This window comes from Phyllobates terribilis, unplaced genomic scaffold (assembly GCF_046119375.1).
Source record: "Phyllobates terribilis strain yellow unplaced genomic scaffold, ASM4611937v1 Scaffold_4__5_contigs__length_816908805, whole genome shotgun sequence".
Taxonomy (NCBI): domain Eukaryota; kingdom Metazoa; phylum Chordata; class Amphibia; order Anura; family Dendrobatidae; genus Phyllobates; species Phyllobates terribilis.
The window spans coordinates 271566977-271591685 of NW_027362764.1; the positions used below are offsets into that span (position 1 = coordinate 271566977).

A 24709-nucleotide genomic window follows, 5' to 3' on the forward strand; every position below is an offset into this window, starting at 1 on the left:
CTGCGATCTTCTGATCTCTTGTGCTACACATAACAGGCCTTCAGATCATACAGAAATGATCTGCTATATGTAGCATAGCCCAGCTGTGTGTAGCAGAAATGCTCATCTGCTATGAATGCTGACTGCTGAGCGGCGCTTACAGCAGATTGGCTATGACAAACACAGGGATCCTCTGCAGACCAATGGTTGTCACGCCAAACCATCGGTGCGCCGCGATCATGTGCCAGGGGAGCCGATGAGTGGAGCTAATGACGCGCTTCCGGTGCGGGCATGTTATATGTCAGAGATTGACAACGGCTTTTAACATGTTAACAGCCGCAGATGGATTGCGATTCCACCCATGGCTGTTAGGGGCATATGAAAGCTGATCAAATCAGCTGTCATGTGCCTGAAAAGATGCGGGCTCAGAGCCAGAGCCCACATCAGAGAGGGGGAATTGACCTATGAAATATCTATATGTCATAGATCATAAAGGGGTTAAATCACATTGTCAATAGCTTAATCTAAGCTACAGACAGCATTGAGTAAGTGGCTAGAAAGGACATGTCACCTCATTTCCTTATCCAGTACCCTCGAGGGAAGCGATGGATCTAACAATGGCTTCCACGGCTACCATCTTGCTGCACCCTTCAAGGTCCTGATAGAAGCAGAGCTTAATAGGATATGTAATACACTGCAATACAGAAGCAATCAGAGAATCACATGGTCAGGTCCTCTATTGGGACTTAAAAAACAAGGAAAAATAAAAAACATTTCAAAATATTGTAAATGGTTTATCATTTAAAAAAAAGCACCCATAATTGTATCACTGCATCCATTATGACCCAAACTATCAAATTATCACATTATTTAACCAGAACTTTAAACATTATCACTATGAACCATAATGACACTTAGAAAAAGGCATCTTGTCAGTTATACCACACAGTTAACATAATAAAAAAAAGACCTTGTATGCAAAAATCCAAGATATTGCAAAATCACTTTTATAACTAATACGGACTTTTGGTAGCCACTGTTATGAAAAAACTCTAAAATTATGAGGAGACTACGACAACTGCTATTATACTTATGCTGGCCAGGAATAAGAGGGGCACTGTAGAGATCATGGTTTAGCTAAAACACTATAGTAAGGACCAGTGTAATGTTACAATGACTGCAGGATGTGAGAGCAAGTCTATTATAAAGGAATATGTTTCTTAGCTTTATAGTTTTTAATGTTGAAGGTAGACATAAGTCCATCGAATTCAACATATAGCCTAGGTGAACACTCCCCATCTGAATAGCCCCTAACTCTACACGATATACGACCTCGCTTAGCCCCAGCCTCTTCTCTGTGCACACACTTTGCCAGATTGTATGTAGTAATTACAAACTGTAACTACACTCCACGACATTGAAATTGCAACATCAAGAATAAAAATTCTTTGACTTATGAAAATCACAGGATCAGTAGACATGTTAATGAAATGCAAAGGATGAAAACATAGAGATGATATTTTTAAAATATCTTGATTTATTAGGTATTGAGCATGAGCGCCACATGCAGAAAGAGATGCACTTACAAGCCTTGGCATATTATCAGAGAGGTTATTAATGGTAGTCTTAGGAATATTCTGCAATGAGGGCTTGCAAAACATCAAGATTCACTGCTGGCAATTCCTTTTATAATTGCTGAACAATGATGTCCCAGATGTATTCAAAGGGAAACAAGTTCGGAGATGCTGCAGGCACATGGTAGTATGTTTCGGCCTTGGAGGCTGCTTACAATAGCACGAGCAACATGCAGCCTGATGTTGACATGTCAGAAAATGGCTCATGGAACATTTTGGAGAAATGGCCAAAGCACTGGTTCCATAACCAAATCAATTAGTGCATCCGGAATGAAGACTAGAGGGTTCCAGCTACAATACATTATGCCACCACTTACCACACCATAATCCCAGGATAGGTGTGACAATGCCTCATAAAAGCCTCTTCATGGTGTTTCCCATGTAATCTCCAGATCATTCTCCAAATATCATTGTGTCCAAGATAAAAGCAGGAATCATGGCTGAAGATGATAGACCTTCATTCCAGCCTCTATTGTAGTCTTGCTGTGCACCTTGATAGCCTTGGAGAATGGTGGTGTGAGGCCAATGAAGAGGCCTTCATGAGGGAATGTCATGCCAGTTCTACTCTAGGGATCATAATGTGGTGATATACAGTATATTATATGGTAGCCGGAACTCTTTAGTCTTTATTAGAGCTAAACTAACCACTTGGTGTTATATTGATTTAAATGTGGAACAAGAGCTATGAACATTTCACCTAAGTATCCATGGAACCATTTTTCAACATGACAGTGCCAGGCTGCATGGTGTTTGTTGCTTGGACTACAGTGTCTTGGACTTGTCTTCCATCAAGTACATTTGGAATGTCATTGACCTGCAACTGCAAAGGGAGCTGCCAGCAACAGATCTTGATCATTTCCATGCCCAAGTGCATTCAGCATGGCAAACCATTCTTAACACAACCATTAATAACCTTAATGATAACAACCAAGATATGTAAGTGTATTTCCATGAGTGGTGTTTATACTCATAGCTGAATGAGTATTGAGAATTGAGATGTTTGAAAATTTGATTTTCATCTTTTGCATATCACTATATCTATCCGTCCTGTCACTTCAATAATTCCATGAGTTTTTCTTTTTGCTGTTGCAATTTCAATGTTGAGGAGTGTAGTATAGCTACTTTATATATCGGTATAAGTACAGTACAGACCAAAAGTTTGGACACATCTTCTCATTTAAAGATTTTTCTGTATTTTCACGACTATGAAAATTGTACATTCACACTGAAGGCATCAAAACTATGAATTAACACATGTAGAATTATATATTTAACAAAAAAGTGTGAAACAACTGAAAATATGTCTTATATTCTAAGTTCTTCAAAGTAGCCACATTTTGCTTTGATGACTGCTTTGCACACTCTTGGCATTCTCTTGATGAGATTAAAGAGGTAGTCACCGGAAATGGTCTTCCAACAATCTTGAAGGAGTTCCCAGAGATGCTTAGCACTTGTTGGCCCTTTTGCCTTCACGCTGCGGTCCAGCTCACCCCAAACCATCTCGAGTGGGTTCAGGTCTGGTGACTGTGGAGGCCAGGTCATCTGGCGTAGCACCCCAGCACTCTATTTCTTGGTCAAATAGTCCTTACACAGCCTGGAGGTGTGTTTGGGGTCATTGTCCTGTTTAAAAATAAATGATGGTCCAACTAAACGCAAACCGGATGGAATAGCATGCCGCTGCAAGATGCTGTGGTAGCCATGCTGGTTCAGTATGCCTTCAATTTTGAATAAATCCCCAACAGTGTCACCAGTAAAGCATCCCCACACCATCACACCTCCTCCTCCATGCTTTACGGTGGGAACCAGGCATGAAGAGTCCATCCGTTCACTTTTTCTGCGCCGCACAAAGACACGGTGGTTGGAACCAAAGATCTCAGATTTGGACTCATCAGACCAAACCACAGAATTCCACTGGTCTAATGTCCATTCCTTGTGTTCTTTAGCCCAAACAAGTCTCTTCTGCTTGTTGCCTGTCTTTAGCAGTGGTTTCCTAGCAGATATTTTACCATGAAGGCCTGCTGCACAAAGTCTCCTCTTAACAGTTGTTGAAGAGATGTGTCTGCTGCTAGAACTCTGTGTGGCATTGACCTGGTCTCTAATCTGAGCTGCTGTTAAACTACGATTTCTAAGGCTGGTGACTCGGATAAACTTATCCTCAGAAGCAGAGGTGACTCTTGGTCTTCCTTTCCTGGGGCGGTCCTCATGTGAGCCAGTTTCTTTGTAGCGCTTGATGGTTTTTGCAACTGCACTCGGGGACACTTTCAAAGTTTTCCGAATTTTTCGGACTGAGTGACCTTCATTTCTTAAAGTAATGATGGCCACCCGTTTTTCTTTACTTAGAATTTGTATTATGGCAAGAAAAAAGCAGCTAACAGTCTATTCAGTAGGACTATTAGCTTTGTATCCACCTGACTTCTGCACAACACAACTGATGGTCCCATCCCCATTTATAAGGCAAGAAATCCCACTTATTAAACCTGACAGGGCACACCTGTGAAGTGAAACCATTTCCGGTGACTACCTCTTGAAGCTCATCAAGAGAATGCCAAGAGTGTGCAAAGCAGTCATCAAAGCAAAAGGTGGCTACTTTGAAGAACCTCGAATATAAGACATATTTTCAGTTGTTTCACACTTTTTTGTTAAGTATATAATTCCACATGTGTTAATTCATAGTTTTGATGCCTTCAGTGTGAATGTACAATTTTCATACTCATGAAAATACAGAAAAATCTTTAAATGAGAAGGTGTGTCCAAACTTTTGGTCTGTACTGTATGTAAACAAGTGTACAGTAGATACTTGTGTTTATCAGCTTCAGAAGAGTAAGTGCATTTTCTACAATAAAGGAATAATGCCTCTATTGCACTTTACTAACCCAATTCTTTGCTTCATAACTTACAGTTACCAGAAAGTTGAATTTCTGCAAACTGTAACATTTGTTTCCTCTTTCTTTACTTTTTTTAATTTGTAGCATTAAAGTAAAAAGTTATGTTTGTGTCTTAGAGTCGAGGGCATAGGACACTTTATCTTAGTGAAGACAAGCAATCTGTCCAACTGAAATGCTGTGGGACCTGTATCACATTTCACGCCTTGATCCCTTTATCACTGTAGTATCTGTCTAAGGAAAACAGCAATTTAATAGCACATTTATGCTTGCTATTGTTTGTTGCTATTGCACATATTAATTTTTTGAGCAGTATCTATCTATCGATCAATCATCTACCTATTTATCTATCTATCATCTATCTGTCTATAAATGAACACTTAAATGGCACATCAGATCTCAAAAATCAAAGTAAATAATTTTAATCACTGGCAGATCCAATTTTTGTGAATTTGAGCATAGTGTGACTCATAATGTGACTCAGTAGTGTCCATGGCTCCAACGTGCCTGTATGCCCTACTGACAAAATCTGAACATGCTCCGGATGAGACAGAGGATGGTTTCCTGGCAGATCTCTTCCCAGACCTGGATCAGGGCATCAGTGAGCTCTTGGACATCTTGAGGTGCTACTTGGCAATGTCAGATGCACTGATAATGTCCCAGAGGTTCTCAGATGGATTCATGTCCAGGGAATGTGAGGGCCATGTTTTCTTACAAGACATAGAAGTCTGAAGTTCTTCTATCTCTGAGCTCAGTGCAGAAGATTTCCTTTAGATCAAATATCATTGGAGGAAAAAGAGCAATGCTTATGAAGTTTTGCTAATTTCTGTAGAACTGGTGTACTCTGATGTGCCGACTAAAGAAATATTATACACATTGTAATGCAGCGACTTGCTGGCATTACGGTAATGGTCCAGGATGTGTTTTACCCCCTCAGGTGACTGGTCACATGACTGTGACATAGCACAGGTCCTGCGCACACAGAATGTCTGTCTGATCACATGACTGTGACATCAGCAAGGTCCTGTCAGTATGTGTGTGTGTGCACGGGATGCATATATAAACCCTGCTTGATGGGAGACAGGTTGGTTCTGTGAGAGAGGCGTAAGGCCTGTTCCCTTGTGTGTTGTACACCGACCGTGTGAGGCCTAGTGAGGCCGAGTGAAGCCTGGTGCCTGAAAGGTCGAGACAGGATCCTGTGTGGATGCTAGTGGCCTTGGAAGGCAGAGGCTTGAGGAAGAGTCCTGAAAGGCAGAGCCTGGATCCTGTGTGGATGTCAGTGGCCTTTGAGGGAACGACGGCTGGAGACCCCTACCTGGGAAGCCGCAAAGCCACAGTGGTGGCGGAGTAATGGACTGAGACAGCTAAACCCGGCAAAGGTAATACCCTGTGTTATATGGACATTAATATGGACATTGCTATGTTATTACCTTGCTGAAGGCTGTACCTGGAGCAAGTGGGCCGGTGTGTTACTTGGCTCGTGAATATTATATAGATGTGTGTCGGCGTGCCACTGAGTTGGACCCGGTCATATGCGGTTTATGAAGTGCAATAAACTGCAGCATTGTGAAATACCGGAAGGACATTGCTGGTGTGCTTTGATTTACCCGGTGCAGCGGGTATCCCCCATTATGATGACTAGTGCGGCCTTACAACATACATATATTCACATATATTGTAGTTATGACTATTTTTCCCTTGGATATTAGTAAAATCATTAGTAACATGGAAATTCAAAATGGTTTACACATCAGCTCCACAAGATAAGGTACACCATTTTATATGTAAGGCAATTTTTTAAATTGAACACTGCTCTACAACTGCTATTTTATGAATGAAATCATCAGTGTATGGAGGTACTGCACTTAGTTTCATCAGTAATTCGCCTGGGCAGCTGCCCACAGCAATGGAGTTAGACATAGCGGGCCTTCTCTGCACACCTGTGCCTTTGCCGAACATGTAAGGGCGTTACGATAACAATCTCAATGGCACAGCTTCCATGAATAAAAACACATGGGACTGTGAATAATGATGCCTTGAAATGCATTAGCATTCTACATGCTCACTGCTTAGAGAAATTACTGTCTATAAGAGTTTTTCTGTTTTTGCACACACTACAACAGATTCTCAGATGGGATAGAGGATGGCTCAGAGGTTAAGAACCCTGAGTTATATCATGATAAGAAGCATTTCACAAATGTACTGTAATTAACAAGCACTTACATTGTAACCAAGCGTCTCACCAAATGTGACTATTATGCTTACAGGAGTACATACAAGAATGTTGGAATATATTACATAGTTCCTAAATATTGTATAGTTGTCATATGGCAATAAAATGTATAGTTTAAGTATTTAAAATAATAACAGCTTGTTTAACTCTACTCTATTTTATATGTTTTTAAGAGGAATCTGTCAGCAGATTTTTGCTACCTCATCTGAGAGCACAATTAGGTAGGGACAGAGATCTTGATTCCAGCAAAGTATCATTTACTGGGCTGCTTGCTGCAGTTTTGATAAAATCACTGTTTTATCTGCTGCATATTTGCCTGTTCTGTGAATGCTGAGCTCTGTATAACCCCACCCTCACCACTAATTGCCAGCTTTTTGGTACACTGTGCATAGGCAGAAGACTGTCAATCGTTAGTGAGGGTGGGGTTATACAGAGCTCATGAATATTGAGGACTACATGGCTCCAAGTTTAATAGTTCTCTAGTGATAATCGCGTGCTGATAATAAAACTGATTCTAAAATCTACAGCAAGCGGCCCAATAAGTGACACATCACTGGAAAAGAAAGCAATATTTGGTCTTGCCCCAACACTCTTAATATGAGGATTCCCCAATGCCTACAATTCATTCATTTAAAATGTTTTCTTATTTGCTGTGGTTTCTCATAATAATAGCTGTGGAGCTACTCTGACCATTGTAATATCAAAACATATGAATCATGAATATAACCATACCAAATTTACAGAAGTACTCAGTTTTTAAAATTGCTCATCTTTCCCACTCCCGGTGTAATATAAATTTATAATGGCAGTTTTTTTTCTGTCCTTGATACATTAGAAACAAAGGGACAAAAGAAGCATTTTAATAAATTTATATATAATGGGTATAAATATAAAGTGGTGCAATGTTTTCTGAGTGGGCCTAAATAGCGGGCCCAGCAGCTTCAAATCTGAATAAATAATCTATATGCAAATATATATGTATGAATTCTTCAAACTTCATAAAATAAACCTGTTTATTAGGACACGTTAAAATAGGTACATGCCAATTTTATACATTATTGCTCTTAATCATAGACAAATGAAATTATTATACGCATATGTAGCGCCCCGAGGGTTCGGTCTCTACAGAGGTATTGCATCTCACCCAGAGGTGTGATATCTCACTTCCAGGTAAGGATGGAGTGTGGCTCAGGACCTTAACACCCACATGCACTACACCACATTTCCGGGGGGCAGGGCGACAATGCTCCCAAGAGTAAGCACAACTGCCCCTGTCCCTGGCTGGAGTGGGGGGAGGGAACACCTAGAAAGGGGGAACCCGGTAGTGTGTGGGTGGGGAGAGTAGATTCAGGGTGCACTGGAAGGAGGAGTATAAAAGGTGGGCACCATCTTGGAGTCAGGGGAGAGGAGAGAGAAGAGGGAAGAGAGAAGAAGACTGGGAGCAGGGGCTCTGTACGAGCTCTGCTCCGCGGGCAGGCCAAGTCACAAGGCCTGGGCCTGGAGGAGAAGAAAGGAGAGGAGAGGAATGGAGGAGGCTCCAGGAGTCGAGTGAAGGGAACCCAGGGGTGCGGACCTGCCAGTCGCCACCGTACGCCCGCTGCTACCAGAGTAGGGGGGTCAGGCCAAGAAAGGGAACCGGATCCCTCATCTAGTGGAGGAGAGCAACTACCCTCAGCTAGTAACCGGAGGCCGTGGCATTGCACGTGTTGCGGCCCCTCACTACACCCGTTAGGAAGGCACCATATAGGGCCCAGGGAAATGGAACAAACGTTTGCCCGCCAAGGCCCAAGGCAGCTGGACAGAAACGTGGTCAATTGTGGGGTACGACGGGCCAGAGAAAGGACACACGAAGGGGGTCCTGAAAAGCATTCCAAAGGTACCTGGGAGTTGGCTGAGCCCCTCACCTGGTGAGCACAGTACGACGTGGGCAGCCATTACCTGCAGAAGTGGCTTGGAGTGTAAAACTGTGAGTAAAGACCCTGGACTGTGTAACATACCTGGCGGCGTCCTTGCATGGTGGTCCATCTCCCACTGTGCAAGAGCGCGCACTTGATCTCCAGTCCAGAATGTCTCTCTGGCTTCCCTCCTTGCTGTCTGTTTGTCTGTTTTGGCTGCATAGGGCGACGCCCGCTGAACTTCCTGTTTCTTGTACCTGCTGCGGACACGCCCCTGTTGCACCTTCAGCCTATTGCTGTCCATCTTTGGGTATTTATACCACCTTCTTCCTCAAGATGGCGCCTGAGCATTGTGTCCTGTCAGTCGGCTTTTTGTCTCTGACGTGCCAGGTCCTATCCTGGTTTCCTGCCTGTTCTCCAGTTCTGTGTCTGAACTGTGGTCTGTTCTTGTGAACACGCTTCTAGCCTGTTCTTTCGCCTTCTAGGGGCTGTATTCCTAGATCTGTCTGTCTGTGCCTTGCGGTATCTGTTCCCGTCTGAACAGAGTCCTGTTTGTGTCCCAGCCTTGCTGTATTTGTTCCCGTTTCTCTGTTTCCAGTTGTCTGTGCCTTGCGGTATCTGTTCCCGTCTGAACAGAGTCCTGTTTGTGTCCCAGCCTTGCTGTATTTGTTCCCGTTCCTCGGTTCCTAGTTGTCTGTGCCTCGTTTCTACTTTTGCCTTTTCTCCCTTTTCCCTCTTTGTCTGTTTTCTGCGTCTTTCTGCAGAGTCTGAACTTGCTCCTAAATTCCTTCTCGTCGTCTCTATACCTCTGTTGTGAATTTAGTGTACGCTCGCTACTTCTTTGTAAGTACTGTGTGTGCTTCTGGTTCTGCCTTTCCTTCTCCGTCTGTTCTTTGTGAACAGAGTCCTATCCCCCTGCCTTGTCTGCCGCTCTGCGGTTTCTGCTCTGCTCCTGCCTTGTCTGCTGCTCTGCGGTTTCCGCTCTGCTCCTGCCTTGTTCGCCGCTCTGCGGTTTCCGCTCTGCTCCTGTCTTGTTTGCCGCTCTGCGGTTTCCGCTCTGCTCCTGCCTTCTTAGCCGCTCTGCGGTTTCCGCTCTGCTCCTGCTTAGCTTGCCGCTCTTGCGGTTTCTGCTCTGCTCTTGCCTTGCTTGCCGCTCCTGCGGTTTCCGCTCTGCTCCTGCCTTGTTTACCGCTCTGCGGTTTCCGCTCTGCTCCTGCCTTGTTTACCGCTCTGCGGTTTCCGCTCTGCTCCTGCCTTGTTTACCGCTCTGCGGTTTCCGCTCTGCTCCTGCCTTGTTTACCGCTCTGCGGTTTCCGCTCTGCTCCTGCCTTGTTTACCGCTCTGCGGTTTCCGCTCTGCTCCTGCCTTGTTTACCGCTCTGCGGTTTCCGCTCTGCTCCTGCCTTGTTTACCGCTCTGCGGTTTCCGCTCTGCTCCTGCCTTGTTTACCGCTCTGCGGTTTCCGCTCTGCTCCTGCCTTGTTTACCGCTCTGCGGTTTCCGCTCTGCTCCTGCCTTGTTTACCGCTCTGCGGTTTCCGCTCTGCTCCTGCCTTGTTTACCGCTCTGCGGTTTCCGCTCTGCTCCTGCCTTGTTTACCGCTCTGCGGTTTCCGCTCTGCTGCGGCCTTCTTAGCCGCTCTGTGGTTTCCGCTCTGCTCCTGCCTTGTTTACCGCTCTTGCAGTTTCCACTCTGCTCTTGCCTTGCTTGCCGCTCCTGCGGTTTCTGCTCTGCATCTGCTCGCTGCTCCGGCAGCCCCGTCCTGCTCTGCATCTGCACGCTGCTCCGGCAGTCCTGTCCTGCTCTGCTTGTGCTCGCTGCTCCGGCAGTCCCGTCCTGCTCTGCTCTTGCCCACCGCTTCGGGCGTTCCCTCTCTGCTGTGTTTGGCTACCGCATCTGCGGTTCTGTTTCTGTGACCCAGTCTGTACTGGGTCTTGTCCTCTCTGTGCTCCAGCCCGTCCTTTCGGCCAGTACCTCCCTGCCTGCATATTCGCCTGTATCCACCCGTCTGCATACCTGCCGTGTTCGCTTATATCCACCAGTCTGTGCCAGCCTAACCCGCCTGTTCCAGTAATCCCTGTGTGGGTCAACCCCCGTGTCCGGAGTTTGACCTGGAGTAGCACCTGGTCCCTCTGCCCGGTTTCTCCCTGGTGCACTGGCGTCGTATGCCGTCGTGCCATCTTGGTCGGATCGGCCACATACTTAGTCACGCCCCTCCAGGCACTCTCCGGTTCATGGTCCAGTGGAACCACTTCTCCCGCACACGCCAGTCAGTCCGGGCGTGTGCATAACAGCATGCTCAGGCCATGGTTCCCGTTGAGCCCCACGGCCTTCGCTCTCTGAGAAGTTTTCCAGCGAATACATGCATTAAAAATAAATAAATAAATTTTTTTTTTCTCAGCTGAGTTCCGGGCGAATTACGCACCCGTCCAGATGGATCTATCTGCTCTCGTTCCTGCGGATCCGCCACGTTACTATGGGGATCCAAGACAAATTCGTGCATTTGTGGAGCAATGCATGCTACACTTCAAGTTCTACCCTCTATGTTTTCCCACCGATCGGGTTAAGGTGGCATTCATTATGTCTTACCTGGCTGGTGATGCCTTGGAATGGATCAACCCCCTATATGAAACACAGGATCCGATCCTCCTGGACCTAATGGCCTTCCTGGTGGCCTTTCTAATGGTCTTCGATGATCCTAACCCGGAGGCTCCTGCTGAAGCTTCACCTCCCAATATCCCGGAGCAGCCCCGATGGGTAATGTGTGTGGGTAGCGCAATAGTCCTACAGCCCAATGAGACTACTGCCCACCCAGAATCCTCACAGGGTGACTACGCTTTCCGGAATACTTCTCCCAACCTCAAGAGGCAGTCCAGACGTGCTAGACGTAGAGGCAAGTCGTCACGCCAGGGTCTGTCCTCCCTGAGACCTCCTGACCCCAACCTTGAAGTCCCTACTGAAGCTTCATCTCCCTGTATCCCGGAGAAGCCCCAACGGGTAATGTGCGTGGGTAGTGCTCCGGTTCTCCTGCCCGAAGAGACTTCTGCCCATCCAGACTCCACACAGGAGAACTTCCTGCACCTGGCATCAGATGCTTCACCCACTTTAACCGGTGTGCATGTCCAAGGATGCTCCAAAGCTGTGGTTACCTCTGAGTCTGTGCACCTCTACTACCTGGCGGAGGACCCCCTGTTGCCTCCTGAATCCTCCGGGATACCACTCGATGACAAATGGAGAGAGACTTCTCTACACTCGGTACTCGATACTTTGTCCGCTTCGTCCTGTGAGCCTGACAATGGGTACCCAAAAGTGGTAGTTACCCCCGAGTCTCTACACCCCTCCGACCAGGCGGAGGACCTCAAGTTGTCTCCAGAACCCTTCGGGGTGCTACCTGGTAGCGAAAGGACAGAGACTCTCCTATACTCTGTACCTGATACCTCGCTCGCTTCGTCCAGTGAGTCCAACCTAGTGTACTCCGAAGCAGAGGTTACTCCCGAGTCTCTACACCCCTCCGACCAGGCGGAGGACCTCCAGTTGTCTCCAGAACCCTACGGGGTGCTACCTGGTAGCGAAAGGACAGAGACTCTCCTATACTCTGTACCTGATACCTCGCTCGCTTCGTCCAGTGAGTCCAACCTAGTGTACTCCGAAGCAGAGGTTACTCCCGAGTCTCTACACCCCTCTGACCAGGCGGAGGACCTCCAGTTGTCTCCAGAACCCTTCGGGGTGCCACCTGGTGGTGAATGGGCAGAGACTTTCCTATACTCGGTACCCGATACCTCGCCTGCTTCCCCCAGTGAGTCCGACCTAGTGTACTCTGAAGCAGATGTTTTCTCTGAGCCTCTGCACTCTTCTGACCCGGCGGAGGACCTCCAGTTGTTTCCTGAATTCTCCGGGGTACCACCAGATAACAAAGAGACAGTGACTTTTCCTCATTATGTACCTGATAACCCGTCTATTTCTTCCTGTGAGCTTGACAAGATGTACCTCGAAGCAGAGATTACCCCCAAGTCTCTGTCCCCCTCCAACCCGGTGAAGGACTTCCAGTTGTCTCCTGTACCCTCTGGGGTGCCACCTGAAAATATGTGGAGAGAGACTTCCTTGTGTGCTGTTCCTGGTACTCCACCCGTTTCGTCTGTTGCTAAGGATGGCTGGATAGGAGGTAGCATCCTAGCTAACCAGATGAGATCAATTTTTCCTGTGGACAGTGGAAGTGATCTCCTTGAAGTGAACGACTGGTACTCGAATTCCCTGCGGAAGATTCTGGCAGGCCTGAAGAAGAGGGGGCGTAAGGGGGGTGGTACTGTAACATGCCTGGCGGCGTCCTTGCATGGTGGTCCATCTCCCACTGTGCAAGAGCGCGCACTTGATCTCCAGTCCAGAATGTCTCTCTGGCTTCCCTCCTTGCTGTCTGATTGTCTGTTTTGGCTGCATAGGGCGACGCCCGCTGAACTTCCTGTTTCTTGTACCTGCTGCGGACACGCCCCTGTTGCACCTTCAGCCTATTGCTGTCCATCTTTGGGTATTTATACCACCTTCTTCCTCAAGATGGCGCCTGAGCATTGTGTCCTGTCAGTCGGCTTTTCGTCTCTGACGTGCCAGGTCCTATCCTGGTTTCCTGCCTGTTCTCCAGTTCTATGTCTGAACTGTGGTCTGTTCTTGTGAACACGCTTCTAGCCTGTTCTTTCGCCTTCTAGGGGCTGTATTCCTAGATCTGCCTGTCTGTGCCTTGCGGTATCTGTTCCCGTCTGAACAGAGTCCTGTTTGTGTCCCAGCCTTGCTGTATTTGTTCCCGTTTCTCTGTTTCCAGTTGTCTGTGCCTTGCGGTATCTGTTCCCGTCTGAACAGAGTCCTGTTTGTGTCCCAGCCTTGCTGTATTTGTTCCCGTTCCTCGGTTCCTAGTTGTCTGTGCCTCGTTTCTACTTTTGCCTTTTCTCCCTTTTCCCTCTTTGTCTGTTTTCTGCGTCTTTCTGCAGAGTCTGAACTTGCTCCTAAATTCCTTCTCGTCGTCTCTGTACCTCTGTTGTGAATTTAGTGTACGCTCGCTACTTCTTTGTAAGTACTGTGTGTGCTTCTGGTTCTGCCTTTCCTTCTCCGTCTGTTCTTTGTGAACAGAGTCCTATCCCCCTGCCTTGTCTGCCGCTCTGCGGTTTCTGCTCTGCTCCTGCCTTGTCTGCTGCTCTGCGGTTTCCGCTCTGCTCCTGCCTTGTTCGCCGCTCTGCGGTTTCCGCTCTGCTCCTGTCTTGTTTGCCGCTCTGCGGTTTCCACTCTGCTCCTGCCTTCTTAGCCGCTCTGCGGTTTCCGCTCTGCTCCTGCTTAGCTTGCCGCTCTTGCGGTTTCTGCTCTGCTCTTGCCTTGCTTGCCGCTCCTGTGGTTTCCGCTCTGCTCCTGCCTTGTTTACCGCTTTGCGGTTTCCGCTCTGCTCCTGCCTTGTTTACCGCTCTGTGGTTTCCGCTCTGCTCCTGCCTTGTTTACCGCTCTGCGGTTTCCGCTCTGCTCCTGCCTTGTTTACCGCTCTGCGTTTTCCGCTCTGCTCCTGCCTTGTTTACCGCTCTGTGGTTTCCGCTCTGCTCCTGCCTTGTTTACCGCTCTGCGGTTTCCGCTCTGCTCCTGCCTTGTTTACCGCTCTGCAGTTTCCGCTCTGCTCCTGCCTTGTTTGCCGCTCTGCGGTTTCCGCTCTGCTGCGGCCTTCTTAGCCGCTCTGCGGTTTCCGCTCTGCTCCTGCCTTGTTTACCGCTCTGCGGTTTCCGCTCTGCTCCTGCCTTGTTTGCCGCTCTGCGGTTTCCGCTCTGCTGCGGCCTTCTTAGCCGCTCTGCGGTTTCCGCTCTGCTCCTGCCTTGTTTACCGCTCTTGCAGTTTCCACTCTGCTCTTGCCTTGCTTGCCGCTCCTGCGGTTTCTGCTCTGCATCTGCTCGCTGCTCTGGCAGCCCCGTCCTGCTCTGCATCTGCTCACTGCTCCGGCAGTCCTGTCCTGCTCTGCTTGTGCTCGCTGCTCCGGCAGTCCCGTCCTGCTCTGCTCTTGCCCACCGCTTCGGGCGTTCCCTCTCTGCTGTGTTTGGCTACCGCATCTGCGGTTCTGTTTCTGTACTGGGTCTTGTCCTCTCTGTGCTCCAGCCCGTCCTTTCGGCCAGTACCTCCCTGCCTGCATATTCGCCTGTATTTACCCGTCTGCATACCTGCCGTGTTCGCTTATATCCACCAGTCTGTGCCAGCCTAACCCGCCTGTTCCAGTAATCCCTGTGTGGGTCAACCCCCGTGTCCGTAGTTTGACCTGGAGTAGCACCTGGTCCCTCTGCCCGGTTTCTCCCTGGTGCACTGGCGTCGTATGCTGTCGTGCCATCTTGGTCGGATCGGCCAGATACTTAGTCACGCCCCTCCAGGCACTCTCCGGTTCATGGTCCAGTGGAACCACTTCTCCCGCACACGCCAGTCAGTCCGGGCGTGTGCATAACAGACTGCATCACTGGACTCTGAGTCATTACTGTTGCTCCCGCGCACCATCACCCCCATCATCTGCACTCACTGCTCTGAGGCTATACTCCTCCCGTGGGGAGTTATACTACCCTCTGCTGCGCACACAACATCAGCCTCAGTGGTCTGCCCCGCAGTGGCGGTTCTCAGTGACCGCAATCCACGGGTGGCGTAGTCGGACATTTAAACATTAGAAACCAAATAAACAGATCCACCACTGGTTTGACCACCCTGAGCCACGGGACGGGGTCGCCGCCATGGAGACTACAAACCCCCATAATTACACAGAGACCCGGCTCTGGGTATTCCCCCACACACGGCCCAGGGGGCGCGTCACATACTCTATAAGACTAAATCATGGACCAATCAGGAGTAAACCTCATATGTGTGCAAAAACAAATCAAATCAAATTAGCATCTTCTATTTCAATACAGAGCAGTGCAACTGTGAATTCGTGATACCATTTATTTTATTTTTTATACCATCAATGAAATGTAGCTTTCCGACACCAGGAGCACTCATGCAGACCCACATAAGGACACTGCTACCAACATGTTTCACTGTAGGCACCATGCATTTAGAAAAATTACTTTAGAAAAATGCATGGTGCCTACATTGAATTAAGGTGGTGACAGTGTCCTTATGTTGGGCTATATAAGTGGTTTGGTGTTGGGGAGCTACATTTCATTGATGCCATCATGAATTCACAGATGTACTGCTCTATATTGTAAGGGAAGATGCTACTATCACTCTTTGCCATTAGTAGACGTGCATTTTTTTTCTAAATGCATGGTGCTTACAGTGAAATATGATGCTGGCAGTGTCCTTATGTGCAGCTGCATGAGTGCTGCCGGTGTCGGGGAGCTACTTTTCATTGATTATATATCATGAATTCACTGATGTACTGCTCTATATTAATAGAGAAGATGGTACCATCACTCCTTGCCCTGGGTAGATGTGCACTTTTCCAACATGGCAATGATGCAAAACACACATCTGTTGCATTTATGAAGAACAAGTGAAAGTGATTCAATGGCCAAGTATGTCTCCTGATCTGAACTCAACCAAAACACCTATGGGGAATTATGAAGAGACAAATTAAGTATCACTGTCCATCCAGCATCAAGGCTGTAAAAGAGGTGGTTTTTGAAAAATGAAAAAAGATAAATGTTGCAATGTATCACCAACTTGTCCTTTCCATGTCTAGAAGACTTGGAACTGTCCTTAAATTATGAAGATCATTCAAAATACTAGATGTAAAAGTTTTCGATGTGGGGTGCATTAATTTTTGCATCAACTAATTTGAGTAAAACCAGTGATTGTCTTTCTGCTGTGTCTAACATTATATCCTCCCTCTATCTAAAACTGAATCTGTCAAAAACTGAACTACTCATATTTCCTCCCTCCACTAACCTACCTGTGCCCGATATTGCCTTTTCCGTTTGTGGCTCAACCATTACTCCCCAGCAACAAGCCCGCTGTCTTGGGGTAATTTTTGATTCAGATCTTTCCTTCACTCCTCACATCAAATCACTCGCTTGTTCATGTCATCTACACCTCAAAAACATCTCAAGAATCAGGACTTTTCTCACCTTTGACTCAGCAAAAACTCTTACTGTAGCTCCTATTCATTCTCGTCTGGACTATTGCAACTCTTTACTAATCGGTCTCCTTCTTACTAAACTCTCCCCTCTCCAATCCTTCCTTAATGCAGCAGCCAGGATCATATTCCTCGCCAACCGCTACACCAATGCCTTTTCCCTGTGCCAGTCATTGCATTGGTTGCCCATCCAATATAGAGTTCAATATAAACTTATCATGCTTACCCACAAAGCGCTCCATGCTTCAGCACCGCCATACATCTCCTCCCTTGTCTCAGTCTGCCACCCTACACATGCCCTCCGTTCTGCCAATGACTTAAAACTAAAATCCTCCATAATCCGAACTTCCCACTCCCGTCTCCAAGATTTCTCACGTGCGGCGCCAATTCTTTGCAATGCACTACCCAGGACAGTTCAATTAATTCCCAATACCCACAGTTTCAAGTAGACCCTAAAAACCCTTTTCTTTAGACTGGCCTATCGCCTCAACACACTATCTGTCTATCCCAGTTTTGGCGCATATTAAAATCTTCAATTTCAGGTTCATACCATCCAACACATACTGGCTAGCGACCAGTCCATGTATAATTATTTATCCTATTTAGTATATGAAGGCTGCATTATTCAATACAAGTACATTTTACCTTTTGTGTCTCCCCCATTTCCTCATAGACTGTAAGCTTGCGAGCAGGGCCCTCAAGCCTTTCGATATGAGATATGCTTATTCTGTATTGTCTGTGTAAGTCCCCCCTAAAATTGTAAAGTGCTGCGGAATATGTTGGCACTATAAATATAAAAATTATTATTATTATTATAAGATTTTGTAATGAAATTTATATTAACCTTAAATTCATGTTATGGGTTAAAAAATGTTCTATGAAACTCAATCTTGTCAAAATGTTGGAAATTGTTCTTGTATTCAGTGAGATATTGATTAAAATCTTACTTTTCAAAGCGGGTGTACTCATTTATGCTGAGCACTGTATATGTCTAAATATACGGTTCATATATATTTGTGTATATATTCTCTAAGAGACGGCAATCATCTGTGATTCATAAATAGTGGATTTCACGAATAGAAAAGATCATGTTTTCCAATTTAACCTCAGCTTCATTGAGAACAAAAAAATTTAAAAAAACAACTAAACATGCAAACTAAAAGTAAGATAGCAAAAAGCCATCTCCAAAAATAAATATAACAAGTTGGAAGTGGTCATGCATTGTAATGGTATTGGGAGCTTAGACATAAACCGGCGCTTGCATCTTGCTTGTAATTGTTGAGTATGTGCTTCTCCCATTGTGACTGACAATATGTTTACAACATCAAAATAAGGGGGAAGTGTGGACTCTGTATGGTGCAAAAGTGATAATGATGACAATATAGCATCTGCCTCAGCAGCAGACTGCACAGAACAGGCAATATTATTACAGGGTTAACACTGTCTTTGTAATGGAGGGTGCACAGACCTCAGAAAGTCTTTGTAGTGGGCCCTGCTGTATGATAATAGACTTAAAAATAGTAGCATCTTCCGAATAAAAAATAAAATGTACGTTTTATTTTAGTAGAAAAATAATCTAAACACATGTGCATTTTTAATATTAAAATTTACTGATCTAATAAGGTATGATGCGCACACTCCCATGGTTGGTGCTGGTTCTCGATAGAACATCTTGTCTTGTGGTATTCTTTGTTGTTTTTGCCCTAAATTCTTCAAAATGCGCCACTTTTCTGGTATAAAAATGGTTCTAATAGTCATTTTTATGTTTGCACCTTATTTATTATTTATTTGCACTTTTTTAAATAAACTTAATTTTGTGTTTTTATTTTTGCTCAGCAAAATGGGCATGGTTTTCCTTATCCAGATGTTTTGGCCTAATTCATCATTGGTGACTTTTTTAAATGTCACATCATTTTTGTGCAATTGTACTCCCACAGTTTACTGGAGTACAAAATCTGTTTAATTTTATTTTTATGCATTTGAAGACTAACGTGCAACATTTTAATAGATTATGCACTTTTTTGCTCTAAAAATGCGCAAAAAAAAAATAAGACAAAGAAAGATTTTTTTGATTTCGCACAAAATTCACAAAGAAGTGCCAGCAATGAAATTGGGCAGAGGTATGAGCACAATGAGGCCCACTTGGAAAATTCATCAAAATTCATGCCACTTGAATAGTGTAAATTATGAAAGAAACAAGAAATGTTCTCTAGTCCCTGACTGGAATAACATTTCTTGCAGTGGTAAGATGCACCTAATTCATCAAGAGACATGCGCCTTTTAATGTATTAGACGCATCTGACGCCAGTAGTGCCTTCATTATAACTGGTGTACAAAATACCAGTTATAATGAATCAGGCCTAGTACAAAAAAAGAAAAATCTGACTTGATATATTACCAATGAGAGTTACTGCATGATTACAGTTTTCTGCAGTTCGTCTTATCATGCATTTTTTCTCGGAAAATTAGATCCGTGGAGCATAATAGACATAATATGTAAAAAATATAACAATTGTTATTCTCACCATCTCCTCACCTCTCCGAACCCTCCATTATTCATTGCCACCCGTCCGGTCTTCCATGCATCTTATGATCCCCCGCCGCTCAAGTTGGAATCTTTGGTCCTCTCGTACTGCCGGACTTCCAGGTGTCATGAAGCTGGTGAGGGCAGGCATGCTAGAGGTCACATTGTGCTGACATAATGGCACCAATGAGTATTCTGTGTTTTTTTAAGCTAAAAATGCAGGATATTACAGTTCCTGCAAGATGAATGGGATTTAAAGAAATCTCATGCCCACTATGTTTTTTCATGCAGAGTAAACTCACCTGCGGGGCGTTTTTGAAATTTGCAACATATCAATTTTTCTTGCGGTAAATGTGAAGTTTTATTTGCGGATTTTCCCCAGTGACTTGAATGAGATGAGGAAAATCTGTTTTTGTACATTTTCACAACGGAAACAAAAAAAAAATCATGTAATCTGCACATGACTTTATTAGTAAAGTTTTAACAAAGCTAAGTAACAGGAAGTACCAAAACAAAGTAGTTTTAATTTAAGGGGAGGAAAGGATATGATCCAGCTCCCAGATTCATATTTCCACAATGTTTTAAAACCAATAGTCCTTTATTATAAACCGTTTAAAAATTAAGGGGAAATATGACAAAATTAATATTGGACGTTGAAACCTCTGGCAAGAGGTGGAGGGGAGACGGAGGCAGAAAAAAATTTACGAGTTTCGGACACCAAGTGTTCTTAGGCTTTGTTAGTTTTAATTTAAACATGAAATACCAAAAGGAGACAAAAATGGCAGTGGAGAAAATAGTATAAGGATAATAAAAAACATGCAAAAAATAATCACACTCTAAAACGCAATGAAAATACGCAGGTAACCTAACATAGCTAATTTTTGACAAGACGCTGCAGCAACAAAAACGCACTGAATGCTCCTTGTGGGAACTTAGCCTTATGCTTATTTATTCTAATTGCTTATGATTAATGTGCTAATAAGAAAAAGGGAAGGGTTGAGTTATGTGATCCAGCAGACTCAGGCTATGTTCCCATGATGAGCTTTTGGTGCATGTTTGTTGCATATTTTTGCTGCGTCTTACAGTTCTAAGTGGATGGGATTTATTGAAATCTCATACCCACAATGCTTCTTTTTAAAGCAGCATAAAATGACCTGCGCTGCCTATTTCATATCCGCATCATGTCACTTTTCCTTGCGGGTACGATGAGTTTTCTGTATGGATTTTTCCCATAGACTTGCATCAGATCACGGAATTCCACAGGAAAAAATCCACATGCATTTTCAGTGCATTTCTGCAGCGGAAATGCATCAAAGGCGTTTCTAATCCGCACTTAAATATATCAAAAAAGTTTTGTCATAGCCAAACACCAGAAAGTTTCAAAAACAAAGAAGCATCCTTTAAAGCATGACACACCAATCAGGGACAAACAACACAGCGCCAAAAATGTGATAAAAACGCAATGAAAAACTGCAAGTAACATAATTTAAATAATAGGTGCAAAAATGGTGTAATGGTAATTCTTCAGCAGCAAAAGCTCATCATGAGAACGTAACCTTATAAGACAGTGATGATTGAATGGAATATTCACTGTATCTGTAATACGGCAAACACTAAAAAACAGTTAGAAATTTTGGAGGAAGAAGATGGCTTTAGCCAAAGCGGCTGATCTCTGAAGTATACCTATGAAAGACTACATAAAATGATTGTTCAAGGGAGAATCTAAGAACACTGAAAAGTTTTTCTTTTCGCAGTAGCTACACCTAAGTGCTGTTAACTATGCTTTCAAGTAACATTTCAGAATAAGCTGTCCTATGTGCACATGAGCAATAACGCAGTGTCTGGCCATTGTGTGACGTCTATCCTGCATTCTCACCAGTTTTACCCTCTGTATGTTCTATCTGTAATTTGCAATCCCCTGGAAGTTGGGGGAGGAGACGAGCTGCTTCGGTTTTTAACAATCCATGAGAAAAAACGTGTGAAATGAAGATAAAACGGAAGACACATGCGAGAAAAATGGTCTGTTTTACACAGATGTAAAAATGTAGCATTGCTTGTGGAAGCCATCTGACAAACAGTATTTCACCCATAGATTCGGCACATACTGCATATTCAGTGTAGTCGAAAGTAAAATAGATCTATGTTGTAAGTGTGAATGCCAATGCAATCAAGGCGAAATATAGTTTCTCTATTTTCATATCTATTTCATATCTATTTTCATTATAGATAGACCTATGAAATTTCAGAAAGTCGTGCAGTTTCACATTGGCCCTAACAAAAACAGGATTCTTCAGTCTGCAAAGAATCATACTCCTTCCCTCTTACACAGGATTCATGACCTGCGCAGGAGAAAAAGTTATGTGGTTCACATTAAAAAGAAAATTCAATAGGTCTCCTGAAAGAAGGAAAAGTGTTCAAAGACGGTAGTTATCTCCTAAGGGAGAGAAAAAAAAACAAATCCCACTGTGTAGAATAGAGACCTATTAGTTGGACATCAAGCTATCTATGACAGTTCTTCCTGAAAGGCACAACCAATAATTCTGCTTTTGGCTTTTGTTTTTCCCAGAAATAAGCCTTGAATAATTGAAGGGGGTTATCCTGAAATTCTTCAGCGTATTCAATACATTTTCAAATCTTCTTCAACAACATGTACAAGTGCAATGATGTATTTATGAGATCTATCAACTATTCAATTGTGTTGTTAAAGTGTCATTGGTCCATTACAGTAAGGCTTATAATATCTAGCATCAACAAATCTTAGAGACGGATGTGTGGCTGTTGATGAATAGCTAAACTTTCATTTTTTTCTTTAATAATTTTATCCAACATGGAAAGTTGTAAAACTTTTCAAATCCCATTATTAGGGGATACATCAAGATCAGTGTTGTTCACACCAGTCATGATGAGGAGATGGGCTGGAATCAGACGCTCCTGATTCATGAAGAAGCATATGTCTCTTCATGAATCAGGAGTGCTGCACAAGTGGCATGCAACTCTGTGTGCTTCCCACCACAAATACTACTCCAGTCCCTGCTGGAGTAAGATTTGTGGAGTAGCAAATGCCACCGCCCGTTATGAATTTGATGAACAGCAATTGCCACGTCCCTGACCCACCTCAGCTTTTCCCACCTTGTTGTAGCTGGGTGAAAATGACATGAAAACTCCAAAAGCCACATAATTTTAGTGCAGCCGCCATTTGTGTCAATATTCTGTGACTTTTAAAAGCTTTTTACACTAGAATAGTGGCGTAAAAGCTTTGATGAAGAAGGCCCTAAATCTTTATTCCTATAAAATAATATTTTGTAAGTGGCTTCAAAACCCATGCTTTTACCCAGTCTAATTGCCTGCCTTCAGCTGGATTGATATCTCATTAGGAGTACAGATGATGGCAGTGAAGGGTCAGCACTAGTGTTGAGCGAGTGTGTTCTATTAACCCTTTCGCCGAGTATGCTCGGGCCGTGCTCCGAGTATTTATAGCTGCTCGGTGATATGTTTGAATCGCTCTCGTGCGCATGATTTGCGACTGTTTGACAGTTTTAATACATGTGAGGAATGTCTATTTCTTACACATTCCTCACATGTAATAAAGCTGTCAAACAGTTGCAAATCATGCACACGGGAGCGATTTAACCTTATCACCGAGCAGCTGTAAATACTCGAAGCTCGGCCCGAGCGTACTCGGACAGAACATACTCGCTCAACCCTAGTTAGCACCTTATCAGAACAATCACCTGCAGCAGTTTATCACCAGAAGTTGTGAGACACGGGGACTTATCTGGCCCTTGACTGCCATCATCAGTACTCCAAATGAGTTCTAATATCATTGTAGCTAAAGGCAGGAAAATAGACATGGGAAAAGCTGGGGTTTGGAAGCCAACTACATGCAATTCTTGTCTACAGGAATGAAGACAAGTGCCCTAATAAAGTAATTTACAAAGTTTCATAAATTTCCAAGGTGATCAAAATTATTAAGAAATAAAGGTTCAGTGACTTTTTAAGTAGCCAATACTAAGAAAAGATAATAGGCCAAAAAGAAGACTATTTACACTGGAACAGACTGGATCTCTGATATGTGGAAGTGGGTTTATGGTAGGAAATCAATGTTTGGGATTTAAGAACAGCATTGGAAGTTAGTAAATGAAGACAGTATGAATGTTGGCAAATTGACTATAATGAATTAGCCTCTGCTAATCTGTCAAGATGATGATCACAAGCAAGCTCAAGTGAAATCAAAATGCTCAAGACAAGGCGTCAAGACAATGCTGGACTGATTGAATATGCTATATTAGATGTATATACTGTACCATCTGTCTGTATGCAGAATATAGACTGCTGCTAGATTATTACATGGTGTATGCAGTACTTATTCTCAACTTCAGTTCTTAAATAGCCTCAAGTCAGGAAATGACCTGTCATCATGTGTCCAGCCACATGGAAACATTTGTCTTCACTTTTGTACCAATTTTCTACCTAAATGTATTTTTATGCAAAACATAATAATGATCGCCTAAGATGGCACTTGGCATGGCTGCTAATGTGGAGCTTTAGACCTTTAGCACGTGACTATATGACCATGCCAGGGTCTACGAATCTATAACATACCTGTGTCTGTCTCTTATTTTAGAGGCATGCATTGCGCTGTTTTCCAAACTAATGAAGAAAAATGTCTTGCTAATCACTGCTTGTATGGGACAAAATGTCTGCAATACTGTGCTGTGGGCTCCTAATAAGATCTTTGCCAGAAGAATGTGCTTGAAGTGCCTAACTATTGATAAATGGGCCCATTTTGTGAATATATCAGTATACAGTATATTACATATTGTTATGTAATATGATTAAGCATGGTGGCTCAGTGGACAATATCTGCAAGGAGTTTGTATGTTCTCCACGTGTTTGTGTGGGTTTCCTCCGGGGTCTCCGGTTTCCTCCCACACTCCAAAGACATAGTGTTAGGTGATCTAGATAGTTAAGCCCCAATGGGGACAGCGATGTTAATGTCTGCAAGCTGCTACGCAATATGATGGTGCTATATAAGCCATGCATAATAAATAAAAATAAGAGACATTTACGTGTGAATTACATTTAGTTATGTTTTCCCTTTTTATTTGTTTAGATGGTGAATAATCCCTTAGCAAACCAGGCAGCAGCCGCAGCAGCCGCAGCGGCCGCCATGGGCTCCATAGCAAGTTCACAAGCCTTTGGGAATGCACTCTCCAGTCTGCAAGGGGTTAGTGGTCAGCTAGTCACAAATGCACAAGGACAGGTATGTATGTGTTTTTAAGTCAATATTTTTTCAATAATTCAATTGTTATACATAAGGAATTACATTAATAAAAAAACTAAAAACAAATATGAAGCACATGATAATTCTCAAATAAATTATGCAGGAGAGGAGTTATAGGTGCACAATCCATTGTTGCCGTTCTCACTGTTCAGTGGTTCAGTCATGGTTGACAAGTTTTTCAATATGTCAGCATTTTTTTTCCCGAGGCAT

At 44.1% G+C, this 24709-nt stretch overlaps 1 protein-coding gene across 2 annotated transcripts in view; it reads left to right on the forward strand.

The window, feature by feature from the left end:
* Positions 1–24709, forward strand: part of POU6F2 (POU class 6 homeobox 2) — a 758703-nt gene that overhangs the window by 610623 nt on the left and 123371 nt on the right. For both annotated transcript variants that reach the window (XM_073678261.1, XM_073678262.1), the window contains exon 6: positions 24329–24478. In XM_073678261.1, coding sequence (XP_073534362.1) covers positions 24329–24478 — 150 coding nt within the window. The remainder of the gene's footprint in view (positions 1–24328; positions 24479–24709) is intronic.